General features: G+C 39.0%; 1 protein-coding gene across 2 annotated transcripts in view; it reads left to right on the top strand.

The window, feature by feature from the left end:
- Positions 1 to 6,836: 6,836 nt before the first annotated feature.
- The window catches only part of TRPS1 (transcriptional repressor GATA binding 1), a 169,197-nt gene continuing 161,997 nt past the window's right edge, over positions 6,837 to 14,036 (top strand). Inside the window, exons 1-2 of one of the 2 annotated variants that reach the window (XM_062503539.1) lie at positions 6,837 to 7,204; positions 10,192 to 11,120. In XM_062503539.1, the coding sequence (XP_062359523.1) occupies positions 7,168 to 7,204; positions 10,192 to 11,120 (966 nt within the window). In that variant the 5' untranslated portion in view covers positions 6,837 to 7,167. The remainder of the gene's footprint in view (positions 7,205 to 10,191; positions 11,121 to 14,036) is intronic. The other variant, XM_062503549.1, reaches the window with a different exon arrangement.

Below are 14,036 nucleotides of genomic sequence, written 5' to 3'. Positions count from 1 at the left end.
ATGTATTTTGCTTTGGGTTTTTTAAGAAAGTGGCTCTGTTTCTCGGTCTGCATGAGGACCATATGATATGTGCTGCATGAGAGTCTTTCCTTGTTAATAGGGATGATTTGGAAGGCAAGGTAATTCACCACTGCTTTGGCTGGAGCTAATATTGGGCTCCAACATCAGTTCTATAACTTCTGACAAATGGCCAAGATTTCTTGAATAGGCACAGCTTTCTGTTTTGTGTAGGGAACACACAATCCACTCTTTTGTTGTGGTTGTCACTGCTGTTGTTTCTACCCCATTCACAATGGAGATTGGGGTTATTTGTGCTGAGTGGAAAAACAGTGCCAAAGTTCTGACTTGCTTATGTTTAATGTGATTTTAGTTTTAATGATAGCCATAAATGGTAAAAGAGATTTTGTAATATGGATACCCTGTATCCTGATCTCTAAGTCAAGAGAGCATATTGGTGATGAAAGCTTTATCTGTCACAGGCATGTCCAGATGAATGATCACTGAATGATTCAACCCAAATGTATAGGAACTGTTTATATAGAGATTGCCAAACAATTTCCATTGCTTTTTCTTTTTATCTAAATTCTTGAATAAATTACTAAATAAAATAGTCTGTGTTTGGAATGTATGGCTGTGGGATATATGGAAACTTACAGCATGTGGGGGAAAAAAGTTAAAATAGGGAAATATAATAGTTTTGTAAACTTTACGTGAATATAGGTACAAATATAGACTCAAGGTTCAATTTGCTGATCAAAGCATCCAAATAACTTTGGATTTAATAATGTCGGCAATGAATGCTAATATATGGAAATTGAAAAGCATGGAGCAACAATAGCTAGCCACGCTTACCAGTATTACCCTGCAGCAGGTAGATTTACATTTTTTTGTTTTGTTTTGCAATCACAGTTTGGAAAATGTGTGTTCTTTTTCTCTTCTTCCATACTTCTGAATGTGGGTTCTCCTGAACAAGCTTAGACAAGATTCAAGCTAAACAATAGGGCAACATCAGAACCTTTGAAGGCTCAGTTTGGATAGGTACCCAAAGCCTGAGTCTACTTTGATGTATGTGGGCTCAACTCCGGTTGCCCTTGGTTGCCCTCTCTTACCTATATAACTTGTGTCTGGAAATCCTTGCCAATTTTTTTAAGAAAAAAAAAACATTAAGGACATTTTCGCAAGCTCATGTTCATCTTGGTTCTGGTCTGGCTGGTCTGGTCTACAATAATGCCCTCTCTGAGGATGATTTAATATTACTGTTTTAGATCTAGGTTGTAGACTTTTGCCTCCTTCCCAGTTTCTGAAATTTCAACCCTGTTTCAAATGGGAGGATTTTGCCTCTAGTTGGAAACAAAATTATTTGAACTTTTTTGGAATGCTAGCCAAAACCATCCTCTATCTTCCTTGCATCTTTTCCTCTTCTCCCAAGTAATTTATGCTTCCATTTGACTGAGGTTTTGGGCAAGGGAACTCTGATGCCTTTGTCTCATATCACAGACCTCACCTAGCAGAAAGGGACAGCACATCTCAGACTTGCCTCTCTAGGAGTCAGTAGGGCTTTTGCCATTGCCTTCAAGGGAAAAGGATCAGTGCATTGTATTCTTAATGCAAAAGAACAAATGAGTCATTTCTTGTACCCATACCTGATTGCTCTTGCCTAGGAGCCAGGAGGTCACCTTCTTTCCTCACTCTTCATCTCAAGGTAGCACTGTGCTTGCCTCTGCCAGTACACTCAACTCAGATTCAGTTCTGAGTCATTTGCAAACCCTAAACTCCCATTGTCTTCAAAGGACATTTGGATTAGAGAGAACACTGCGTTTACTCAGGCTGAAAAGAAATTGAAACATATGAGATTGCCACACCCACTAGAAGAGTTTAGCAAGACTGTGATTGTTTGCCCTAAAGACAGGATGAACTATGGGGATGTGATAGATGTGCCCACAGCACAGGGGGTCTTTGATTCTTGCTAGTACAAGATTGAGGGAAAACTCTACTCCATTGGCAAAAGGCAAACTCTTAAACACTTAACATATTTCCTTTTTTCTTTTTTTTTTTTTTTTGATAGCAGGATCGTTGTATGTTGACATAGGTACTGGTCACTTTTATTGGATGTGGGGATATATAAGACTTCTTTAAAAACAAATTGTAAAATGTTGCGAGATAATTAAGGCCTGCAAACCCTCTTACTCTTCAGAAACTAAGCCACTGTCTTAAGCCATGAGGATTAGGAGCAATTTATTTTTCATAGAAATAGGTGATTCTATCCAAAGGCAGTTGAACCTTCTTTGAAGGATCTGGTATCTCCAAAAGAGAATACCAGACTAAGTGGACCTCTGGTTTCATCTGTTTGGGAATGTTCTGCATCCTATAAAGTGTAACGACAGATATTTAATAGAATAACCAGAAGATTCAGAGAGGATGGCAGGCAGGGCTCTCATAGGAGGTGTCAGTCCTGGCAGAAGTCAGTTACTTTATTGCAGTAAGTAAATCAGGCTGGATTCTCTCTGTGGTGCAATAACAGTAGATTGGGGAGCATGCAAAGCAGCGTCAATACATAAAAATTAAACTACTTTTAATATACAAAGCTGAGTTTAGATAAATGCAGAACAGAGAAGCAAAGGCATAATATTCTCTGAAAGTGCGGCCTTTTAATGCTGTTTTGGAGACTAATTTGCATACAAATAAAATGTCAGCTTATCCCATAACTGTCATGATAAATTGGAGCACTTAGATTTTTGCATGAGATGCTCCTTCTGTACCTTATTAAATTATGGGATCTTGGCCTTTTGCCAAGTGCTAGGGTGATGCTTTCTTCACTGAAATACGTACAGGAGAGGGATATGGACCTGGTCATCTAGAGAACCCAGATTCAATCACTAGCTAAGATCTCTGCCTGCACATCACCTCGAACACTTTGAATTTTTAATATCTCTGTAGATAATTTTATTTATGCATAAAATGGCAGCGATGTTAGTTTTCCTGTTTCACAAGCTTTGTTGAGTTTTAATTAGTTGTCACACATACAGAGTGCTTTTAGGTACTTGATTGGGAGCGAGGCCTTGTTGGTCTCTCCCATCCTGGATGGATGGCAGTGGAGGGCAGGTAGGAACAAGCTCTCTGCAGCAGGCCAGTAAGAAATGCAGAGCAGCAACCTGCTGTACTCAGAAACTTGTAAATAAAAGCAGTTTTAGACTTCTTCATTTTGGTTGCAAGATAGCATAAAGTTCTCCTTCATGCCACCTCTTTAGACACATCCCCTTTTAACTTCAGTTTCTCCTGAAAGTGTCTGTGTGATTACCCCAAGAGTAAGCTTAAAATGAAATAAGTACCTGGAAGTGGGCTTAAACAATCTATTTTGAAATGCCACTCCTAAACTCTCTTGAAATGACCAAATGTCTGCTTTATACCCATAGAAAAGGTTAGATTTATTCCGGTGGCTAGTTGACTACTGATGTGTGCTGTGCTGTGAAGCATAGGTAATAGAAAAGATCATTGTGAATTAATTCAATGCGAATTAATACGAGATTTATCTGTTAAGAGTTGTGTGAAGGTGATGGCACTTTGTAGCTGATCAGGATTTAAGATGTCCAAAAGTGCACCTTTAGAGATTTGAGAACCATCGATGTTGGGAAAGTAAATGTAAATGGAAGGAGCAAGCTTGAACAGACCACAGCGCTTTTCACTTGTCTCTTTGTTGTAGACTTTGTGGGGAAAAAATTGCAAAAAGCCCTTGGCAAATTGGTGATCAGGAGCTAAACTGTAGAGCCTGAAAATGCAAAAGAGTAGGAGAGGAGGACAAAAAACAACAGTGTTTTGCTATAAGGCTGTTCTACTAATACAACGTTTAAGGCATGGTTTTCTCCTTGCATTTTTTAGATTGATGAAGCTATCATAATTTCAGTGGAGCATATGGAGTGTAAAATATCAAACAAATGCATTTTGTCCAATTACAATGTCTGATCATGCCTTATTTTACTGATAACATGGAATCATGTTCTACCTTAGCAATTTCAGGCAGGAAAGAGTAGACATGCAGTTTGAGGGGCTTGCAGTAAAACATGTGTAGATTAAAAAGTCCTTTGGAATAAACTTGTCAGTTGCTTAGAGCTGTGACATCTTCTGAAGACACTTGTGCCAAAGCAGAAAGGAGGTGGTCTTGTTGAAGAGGCAGTTGCTTGTCATTAAGCTTCTTCTGCGCCCCATGGTTTCAGGCCTGACTCTTTGGTTCCTTAAGAAGGGGTTGTTCTTTCCTTCCCTTCTCAGCAGAGAAAAGTTAGGGAGGGCCATGTGGTGGTTGTTTGCTGGCAGGCTTGCTCTGAGAGCCACAAGCACAAGTGGGAGAGAAGCATCGTGTGTGACTGCCTCCTGCTCTGTGTCCCAGCCGGAGATGGCGGGGATGTGAAGCTGTGCATGTCTCTTTTCTGTCATTTCATTGTGCAAGTGTCCACATGGGAAGGTGGAAGGGCAGCAGCTTTGGACAGTCCTCTACCACTGTGTCTGGGGTAGTTTGCATCTAAAGTAATCTAATTTTCAGCGAGGGCAGCAATTTCACCTGGAGTTTCCAGAGTTATTTACAGATTTTTTTTTTATTATTCTTTATAACGCTTAAATTAGAAATTAGGCTTTGAATTGTGGGCTGTACTAATGAGGTTGTTAACTTTCTGGTTGTGCTCGGCACAGGTCTGGGCCAGCCCAGCGGGACAGGCTGCCGAGGAGGGCTGGGTGCCGGGTGGCTCCGCAGGGATGGAGCCGCCGAGACGCTTTCCCAGAAATTCAGTCTCAAAACAGGAGCGCTCGGGCTTTGGAGCTCGTGTGCCTTACAGCTGCTCGATTGCTGCATGGAGAGCAGGGAGGAGGCTCCGGGTTGATCAGGACTTTATGTGTTCGATAGAAGCTGGCACTTTGAACACTTAGGGGTTTTTATATGAAGAACAGCAGACAGTCTTTGTAGTGTATTTATGTGTAATAAACTGGGTTTTGTTTTGTGTCTTGTTTTTTTTTTTCTGTTTTTCTTTTTTTATCTTTCCTTTTTTTTTTCTTTTGTGAAAGAAAAAGAAGTCTAAAAAGGAGAGAAAATAAAACCACAGCATTATTTTCCCATGCAGCTATAGCAAGTATCCCGCGATCTCACATGATCGGCTGTCCTGCTGGAGTGGAGTGTGGGAAGAGGTGTCAAAATATGTCTCTCAATCTCTCAGTTTTTTTTTGTTTTTTTTTTTTTTCTTAAAAGGGAAAGCCAGATGAATGCCAAAAGCCCTGCTCTCTTCTCTAGCCCTGCAGTAACAAACTACATGAGTATATGCTATTAAGATGATAAAGATTAAATTTCTAGTTACTAACGTGCTATCACAACAGCAAAGGGGGGAAAAATCTTGAAAAAAATTATGAAAATTAGTCTGATGGTCTCCTTTTAATAATAAGATCACTCCCAACCCCAACAGACAGTGTAGGCTGGAATTCCACAGGGCTTTTTTGTGGTCCTAATGATTTTAATAATACTTTGTGCTATGTAGCACCTTTCATTAGAGGATCACAAAGTGCTTTACAGTCACTAATTAATTAAGCCTCACAACACTCCTGTGAGATAGGTAAGTATTGCACATATATTAAGCTGAGACACTGAGAGTTAATGATTTTTTGCTGCATTATTCTGGGAAAATGATTGATGTTCAAGCACCGTATGTGCATTATATGTCTTCGTGTGGGTGTGTAATATATATGAGTGTAAAAAGTATTAATTTTACTATCCCTTAACAAAGATGTCCTACTTGAGCCTGTTGAATATGAAAGTGTATTTTCATTTAACTTTTTGTTGCTGCAGCATATTAACTGATAATATCACAGTTTTCGTATACCCTTGACTCAGTTTGCTCTTCATCTGCTTGTGCATCTACTTGCACAAAGATTAGTCAGTGGCATCTCATAAAATTCAAACCTATTTCTAGATGGATTATTCTGTTAAAAAGAGCATATGACTAAGATCTGACCTAAACCTGCAGCACAAGCACCAGGCAACAGCCATTCTGTTGCAATAGGCTTTGATGACAAGCCATCACATTCAGTAAAAGTAATGAGCAACAACAATGACCCGCTGGGGAGCTGGTGATCAGCAGGTAATTAGCCATTATCTTCACCACTCTTAAGAAGCTATTGATTACCAGATTTTTTTTTTTTAAGAAGTACAGTAGTCACTATGGTAATTCATTATCCTGAATTACAAACTGAGTTTAGCAGAAGTTTTTGTTTCCAGGGATAAACTGATGTGAGTGACTGTTGAATAGAAAATTGTATCTTGCAGATATATGAACTACCTAGAGTAGCCTTGGCTGTTTTTAAGGGAAAGTACATATAGGTGCAACCTGGGCCTTATCCAAAATTCCCTCAGCTCAATAAGTCCTTTCATTCACATCAGTCTTAGTAGTTCTTTTATTTTTGGCAGATCACTATTTTCAGTGATGAAAAGGTAGTTAAGTCCCAAAGCCTGTTCTTCACTTGATTTCTTCACTAGCACCCATGCTTACTATTGCTATGGCATTGCAGAGATGTGGGAAGTTGCCTGCTAACAACAAAAGTAGCACCACTACTTCTGTTTGAAGTGGAACAGAAGGCAGCCAGCAGAGGTTAACTTACAACTGCTGATGGAGTTATTTAGATGCCATTAACTATCCCTTTAGGCCAGTCCCATGATGATTCGTGTGAATTTTTAAGACAATTTCTTTTTACAGCTCATTTTCAACAGTTACTTTAAACTTGTTTTAGACTTTGTGTTTGGTAAACATTATCTCTGAGTTTTTTTGGTCTTTTTGTGTGAGTGTGTGTGTGTGTGTGTGGGCGCGCGCACCCCAGAGCATGTGTGTCAGAGGAGAAGAGAGCTATGGGATTTTTGATGTCTGAGGGAAATAGAGAACAGCAGACTCTATTTGTATAGTGCCCAGTAATAGGTGCATGGGAATGTACAATAGGTATAATAATGTTTTTAAGTAAACACCATTTTTGAATGCATGATTTAGGAAGGAAAACCTTTTTTTTTTGTTTTGTTTTGCAGATATACAGATCAGCTCTCAAAATGTCTTCTGTGTCTTCCGTGCATCTTCTAAGACAATTGCATTAGCCCGCCTGCTAGTTGACTAATAGAATTAATAATTGTAAAAAGCACTCTAAAGCCACATGCCTTATGAAGTCAATGCTGGGTATGATTTTACAAGTATGTGATCTATTTTTTCAAGTGAAATTGTTAACCAAAAACGTTCTTGGCACACAATAAAACATTGTGCAATCTGTTATTTGTCTTAGAGATAATAATTTCAGAGTGGCTATATTCTTTTTATATCTAACTTATGACTTGCTAGGGGATGGTTTCTTCAATTTAGGAGTATTGCAAATGTAGTTTTATTTACATAATATGTCTCTGAAAAATGATAGTGGTGGAATTTCAGCAACAAAAAATCCCTGTGTCTTTTCTTACCGTCCCCTTGAGTGGATATCAAGCAAATAAATGACAGATGATTTTTCAAAAGCTAAAAGAGAAAAAAAGGGAAAATACTTTTAAATTCAACTTAAGGAAGTCAGTGTTATCTTCTTTCTTCTTTCCTTTCTTTCTCCAAGTGTAGAATACTGCATGAAAAAGCTCCATTAGGCAGATACAATTTTCTTTTTTCCCCTCCATTAACAACCCAGACTCACAAATGTATTGGGAAAATTAGAACTAAAGTAGCTAGATCTACTGTCCAGTTAGCCTGCATACATTCCAGATTTCTCTTTTCTTTAAAGGGACACTTTTTCTATCCTTTTCTCTGACTCTCTTCTGTCAGTTGTCATTAAGATAGCAAATCTCTAAGCCTTCCTTATCTGCCAAAAATATCTGTAACAAAAACATTTGAGAACATTGCATTTAGTCTTGTTTAATTTTGACTGAGGTAACAGTCACGATGTTTAGTTTCTCAATTTCTGATTTTTCTTCACTGTGCTTTCAGGACTTTCTCTGTCATCTGCCACGAATTGCGTTTAAATGGAAGGGATTTATTTTAAAAATGGTTTGGGACATGTAACCAGGAGAAAAATACATACTTAGCTGAACACCGAACACAGATATTCACAGATATCTTTAGTGTGTTAACCAAGAGCATTCATGGAGTCTCACAGAGAAGTAGAAACACTGACGACTGTCTTCATACCTTGAGTTGCGTATGTGTGCATGTTGTTTTAGTAGGCAGAACCTATATTGTCATAGTTCTCTTACCACAGCAGAAAATATTTCTCTGAGTTCTGAGCAACTTCATGGTTCAGAAGTTATTGGGGGAAAACAAAGTCCAGTTTAGTTCAACCTCCCCTGGTAGGTGTAGTTGATATCAAAGAGAAGACATTTGGTTCCCAAGCATATGTGTCTTCTACAGTAAGGAACTGCAGTAGGCATTTAAGAAACCTATTAAGACCACACGGAGTGTCAAAATTTCTGTAACATGAGCTGGCATTCTGTGTGAAAGCTGCCTTGCTGTAGCCCATGCTGCTTGTGGATCAGCTCAACCACAAAGACAACAGAGCCAGCCCAAGACACAAGTTGAACATTTCCCCTAAGAAGTTGTCTGTTTTTATCAACAGAGCATATAGTGCCCTTTCATGTGGAGCAGATGGAAATAAGAGGATATACAGATGCCTGTTCTTTTATTTTTAACCTCTGTCACCAGCCTTGCTTCTCAAAGTCTTCTGTTTTGAGAAGGTTGTCCATGGCTATGGAAGGTCTGGATGCAGCGCCATTTGGAGCACATCAGTGCTGCTCCCAGAGTCACCAGGTGGTCCTCCCTTGGCAGAGCAGTGTGCCTCTCCAGTGCCTCTGTAGGGCCCAGCCAGGGCTGGCCTGAGAATGGCAGCTCAGACTTGAGTCTGTAGCTCACATCTCATGTGTGGTACTGCAGGCTGCTGCCACCAGACCACACACAATTTGGCAAAGAGAAACATCCATCCTTGTATACAGCATTGGCAAAGATTAAGAGCATAGAAATGTTGGGGCACATCTGTCTTCTGCCCATAGCTAGCATGAGAACACAAATGGATCAAACCAGCTGGTGCTGAATATCAAATCCAGAACCACACAGTTGAGAAAGCAGAGGAGTTTCATATATATATTTTCTCTTAAATAGGGTGGGGAAGGTGAAGTGGATGAGGAATTTGACTGAGTACCTGCATAGTGCGATTACTTGTCCTTCCATATTCTCCCCCATTTAGAAAGCAGCTAACTCATCGGTGGCACACTCCCTCTGTCTCTCTGATCCTTATTGCTGTCCTGTCTCAGCTTTCTTAAATGGATCCTGGAAGTGTGCTTGCAGATTTAGCAGTAGTGGCTGTGTCTGCAAGGAGGACTGAACAGAGGAAGGTTTGGCTGATTAGATCCATGTGGATTCCAGGTGTTTTCAGGGCAGATCCTGGCTCAGCTGCACAGTGATGTCAAATGTCTGGATACAGGCCTGTAAAGTTTTATTGACAATGGGTTTCCTAATAAAGTTAGTTTTTCTTTGTTTGGCAAATAGAACTAATTATGTGAATAATGGACTGTGGGGCCAGACTCTAGAATATCTGTATAATCCTGTTTGAAGTTTATGGGCAGTAGGAGGGGGAACTTTTGCTATAGAGAAACTGATACCTGCTTAGGAAAATACTTTCTCTGAAACCTCAAGTACTTACTCTACTAAATCTGTTTTCTTCCTAATAACTTGTTTAAGTTCTTCCTAAGATTATGTCTTTTAGGTGTATTTTTGCAAAGCTACATTATATGTAGTTGTACTGTGTATGAACATTAGACTTAAAAAAATTATTTTTCCCCATAGTTTTCAAAAATTATTTTAAAAAAAGCATTAATTTAAAATTCTTCCTGCCAGACCATTATCATCCCAAAAGATAATGAAACCTGCAATTCACTGACTCTCATGGAAGTGTTTTTGTAGGTTTTTGTATAGTTTTCTTTTTAGTTAAGTTTAGTGTGCTAATTTTTTTAAAGTTTCCTGCATAATTTTAAAACCTATTCAACAAAAATTTGCTGAGAAGTTAATGTACTCAATGTATTCATGTAGTTCAGAATGCTGAAAGTGTCAGGTGTGTAGTCTGTTACGTATCTTGTATATCTTGAATAATTCTATAGGTTTCTTTTCTTTTCTTTCCTTTTTTTTTTTTTCTTTCTTATTTCTTTTTCTGTGGTAGATATGGTCCGGAAAAAGAATCCCCCTCTAAGAAACGTTGCTAGTGAAGGTGAGGTACAGACCCTTGAGTCTACAGGTACTGAAAGTGAAGAGTCTGGAAGGAAAAAAGAATTTTCTGCAGAGCAGATGCAAGAAAACACTGACCAGGGTGATGCGGCAGAGTTAAGTAACAAGGAGGAACTTTGCATGCATGTCCAAGAGCCATCTTCCAGTGTTAAAAAGGACTTGAAAAGCTCAGTGCTGAGTGAAAAGGCTGGCTTCAATTATGAAAGCCACAATAAGGGCGGAAATGTTCCATCCTTCCCTCATGATGAGGTGACAGACAGAAATATGCTGGCTTTCTCATCTCCAGCTGTTGGGGGAATCTGTCAGCCCTTGAAGTCTCCTCAAAAATCAGATGCAGATGACACCCAAGATGTGGTCTGTACCCCGTCAGGAGATGCAGCGGAGACAAACGAGGAGCATCAGATGTCGCCAAAAGCTTCAGATGAAACAGTGCAAGTGCAAAGTGGTCAAACTGATGGCCAAGGCTCAAGCCCGGTCCCCATGGCCTCAAAAAACCCACAAGTGCCTTCAGATGGGGGTTTAAGGCTGAACAAATCAAAAGCAGATTTGTTGGTAAATGATAATCCAGATACAGCGCCTCTGTCTCCAGAGCTTCAGGACTTCAAATGCAACATCTGTGGGTATGGTTACTATGGGAACGACCCCACAGATCTCATCAAACACTTCCGCAAGTACCACCTAGGACTGCACAACCGCACCAGGCAGGATGCTGAGCTTGACACTAAAATTTTGGCTCTCCACAACATGGTGCAATTCAGCCACTCCAAAGACTTCCAGAAAGTCAACCGCACTGTGCTTTCAGGGGTACTGCAGGACATCAACTCCCAGAGGCCTGTCTTATTAAATGGGACTTACGATGTGCAGGTTTGTATGCTCCCAGCCTCCCCGCTTCTGCCCACTGCCTTCTCAGCTGCAAATCCTTTCCTACCTACCTGATTACTGTATCTCATATAACCTGCTTAAGCCTCTAGGACCATTTTGGTCTGTTTTAGCCAGGCTTCATGCAGGTCTGCTGAGCATCTTGTACAGTAGAGGAGTGTTTGGCTTTTTGACCAGTGACATTTCTGTGTTGGATTTAGTCGTTATGGTAATCAATAGCAAGAGATCTCATTCAGCAAACAGGCAAATGGCTGAATTGGTAATCATATCTGAAGGATTTACTGTCATGGAAAGAAAAGAGCAAATAATAATGAAAAATAACAACCAGATAGACAAAAGACAGCAGCTGGAAATTAAAAATGTAATCCTAAATTATCATCTGCTGTGAGTCAAGATTTGGCTTATTGATTCTTTATTAAGATAAAATAAATGGCAGGTCTTGGCAGCTCTGAAATTTTCTAGTGCCAGAAGAATAGGATACACAATGGATATTTAAAACATTTCAAAATGTAACAGTTATCCATGCCGTCCTTCGCGTTAGTAAGCCTGTAAGAAAAGGATTATTGCCTCAGTCATTCTCATCTAGTTGAAGCAGGAAAAAACTACAGATACTGCTGGGGAAAAAATCTTACCATTACCATGAAAGAGTAAAGATCAAAAGTTTTTCATGGACTCTCTGTTAGCTTCTTATCAACTAATATTTAATTAGCTTAAAAATTTCATGGTGCTTTAAAAAAAATCCTTAGATTGAGCTGAGAGATAAAGTAGGATATTTCAGTATTCTATATGATACAAAAATTCAGATTTTAAGAAAAATTAAACCAAAGTAATGAAGTTTGCATGCAATACCTTCCCAAATGTCCATCCATTATCACGTGACTGCATGCATAGAAACATTGTACTAATCACCTGATAAATCTCCCAGGGTATTTTTAAATAAAAAGGTAGAAAAGTGAAAATATTTAATTATGTTTGCAGAAACCGTAGCTATAGGATAGAAATTTTGCAAGACAAGTTAAGATGGCTAACATCTAACTTCAAGGAAGAAACCAAAACCAGAAAACAAGTCAGGAACTTGGAAGTTTTTCAAATGATTTAAGCTTTCCCTCTTTTTAAAGAAACTCTATTTTCTTTGTGGAACAGTCGTTGCTATGTGTAAAAGCTGCAATCTTTGAACTGCTGTCTTACTAAAAGATCCTGTCTCATGTCAGACACTCCTGTCAAACTCTGATTAGAAAGCAAATACGTGATGTAGTTAAAAGAGGTTAGAAGAGAATAATGTCAGATTGTGAAATGATGATTTATAATTAGCACATAGTATGATGTTAATACCTGGATTTCCTGCTATAGTTTCAGTTTGCTGACTCCAGGGACAGCATCTTAGAGCAACTGATCCATGCTGTCAGGAAGACATTCAAACTGAAACAGCTCAGACATACAGTATAGAGGAATTTGAGTTTCTAAACACACTTTCATTTCCTCCAAACAATTGTTTCGTTAGGTCCTCAGTTATTTATAGCAAAGTTTATGCTTGATTAGAATGAGCTGGATGCTTTTCCTTTGCAGTGCTCTCAGAAATAAAACAGATGTGTGAGCTATCTTGGTTTGAACTGATAGAATGAGAAATAAAACAGCTGAACCTAGACTATCCTTGTCTACTAAACTCTGGCAGTAAGATACTGCAGGGGAGACAAAAAGCGGTAGGAAACAGCCCATAGACAATCTACTTAAGATCAGTCTTTTCTCAGACAAAAGCATTTTCCAAAATAGAACAGACAGCCTATACAATGTTGGCTATTTGAAAAAAAAAATAAAACAAACAAACCCTGGATCTAGAAACTTAATTTTTAAGGGTGCATGTTTCCCCTGGTCAGTTTGGGAATAGAAGATTAAATAAGCTTTTGTGGCAAATGTCATATTTCATCAATTGCATATGCACCAGATGTTGATCCAGAACATGTCAGAAGATAAGTAACTGATTAATATTTTTATTCTTTCTCCTCCCCCACTCCTGATTCATAGCAGCTTTGTGAGATTCCTAAACAAAGTAAAAGAACATTTGAAAATCCCCTTTGCACCCGCACATGTTTATATTGCTCCTGTATCCATTTTGGAGGGTTTTTTCTCATGTGTCTGAGTGGCTGGCATTTCCCACCACAACAAGCGATCGTACTGATTGGTGCTCCAGTTAAAACTGGTTCAGTCAATCTCCTGTGTAACATGAGAGGGAATTGAACCTGAATAATTGGTTCATGTTAACACTATGATTTTGTATAGGTACTGGGCTAAATGAAAATAATCCCTTTGTAATTAACTTGAAATAGTAAGGAACTGGGCTTAGGATCTGATTTATTGATCCCCTTGCACTTAGCAAACTGTTCTGTTGTAGTTGGACTGGAAGTTATTGATAGATTTATGGTCTCAGGCCATGGAACTGGGCACAGAAACCAGAGGATGAAGATGACTGACTTTGATCTGGCTCACAGTAGTCAGTTGGAGATGATGGTGTACGAAGATTTGTAGTAGTGAGGGATGTTATAGAACCCCATAGTTTGCATTCATAACAAAGGCAAACAAAAAGCAATGAGAAAATGTCAGTGCAGGAAAATACAGTATCTCCTATCCTATCTGTAGAGATCTTGGGATGTGTCCATTTGCTGAGGGCCTGGAAAAAGAAATCAAATGCATTTTTGGACTGTATCACAGAAATGAAGTTAAACCTCACCCACAGCAAAAAAGACCTAAATGCAAACCTAAATGCAACTTTTAGGGGGTGTAATCAGCAAAACTGGGGATATACATTTGGCTTCATGTACAGGTATTCAGATATTGGGAGTGTGTTTTGTAGTACCTAAAGAGGATTTGTCTGGGAACTGTGTAAATAATATAATCATTCTGGCA

Source organism: Cinclus cinclus, chromosome 1 (assembly GCF_963662255.1).
Source record: "Cinclus cinclus chromosome 1, bCinCin1.1, whole genome shotgun sequence".
NCBI classification, from domain to species: Eukaryota; Metazoa; Chordata; class Aves; order Passeriformes; family Cinclidae; genus Cinclus; species Cinclus cinclus.
The sequence above is the reverse complement of the archived record's forward strand: the minus strand, read 5'-3'. Positions and strand labels throughout refer to the sequence as shown.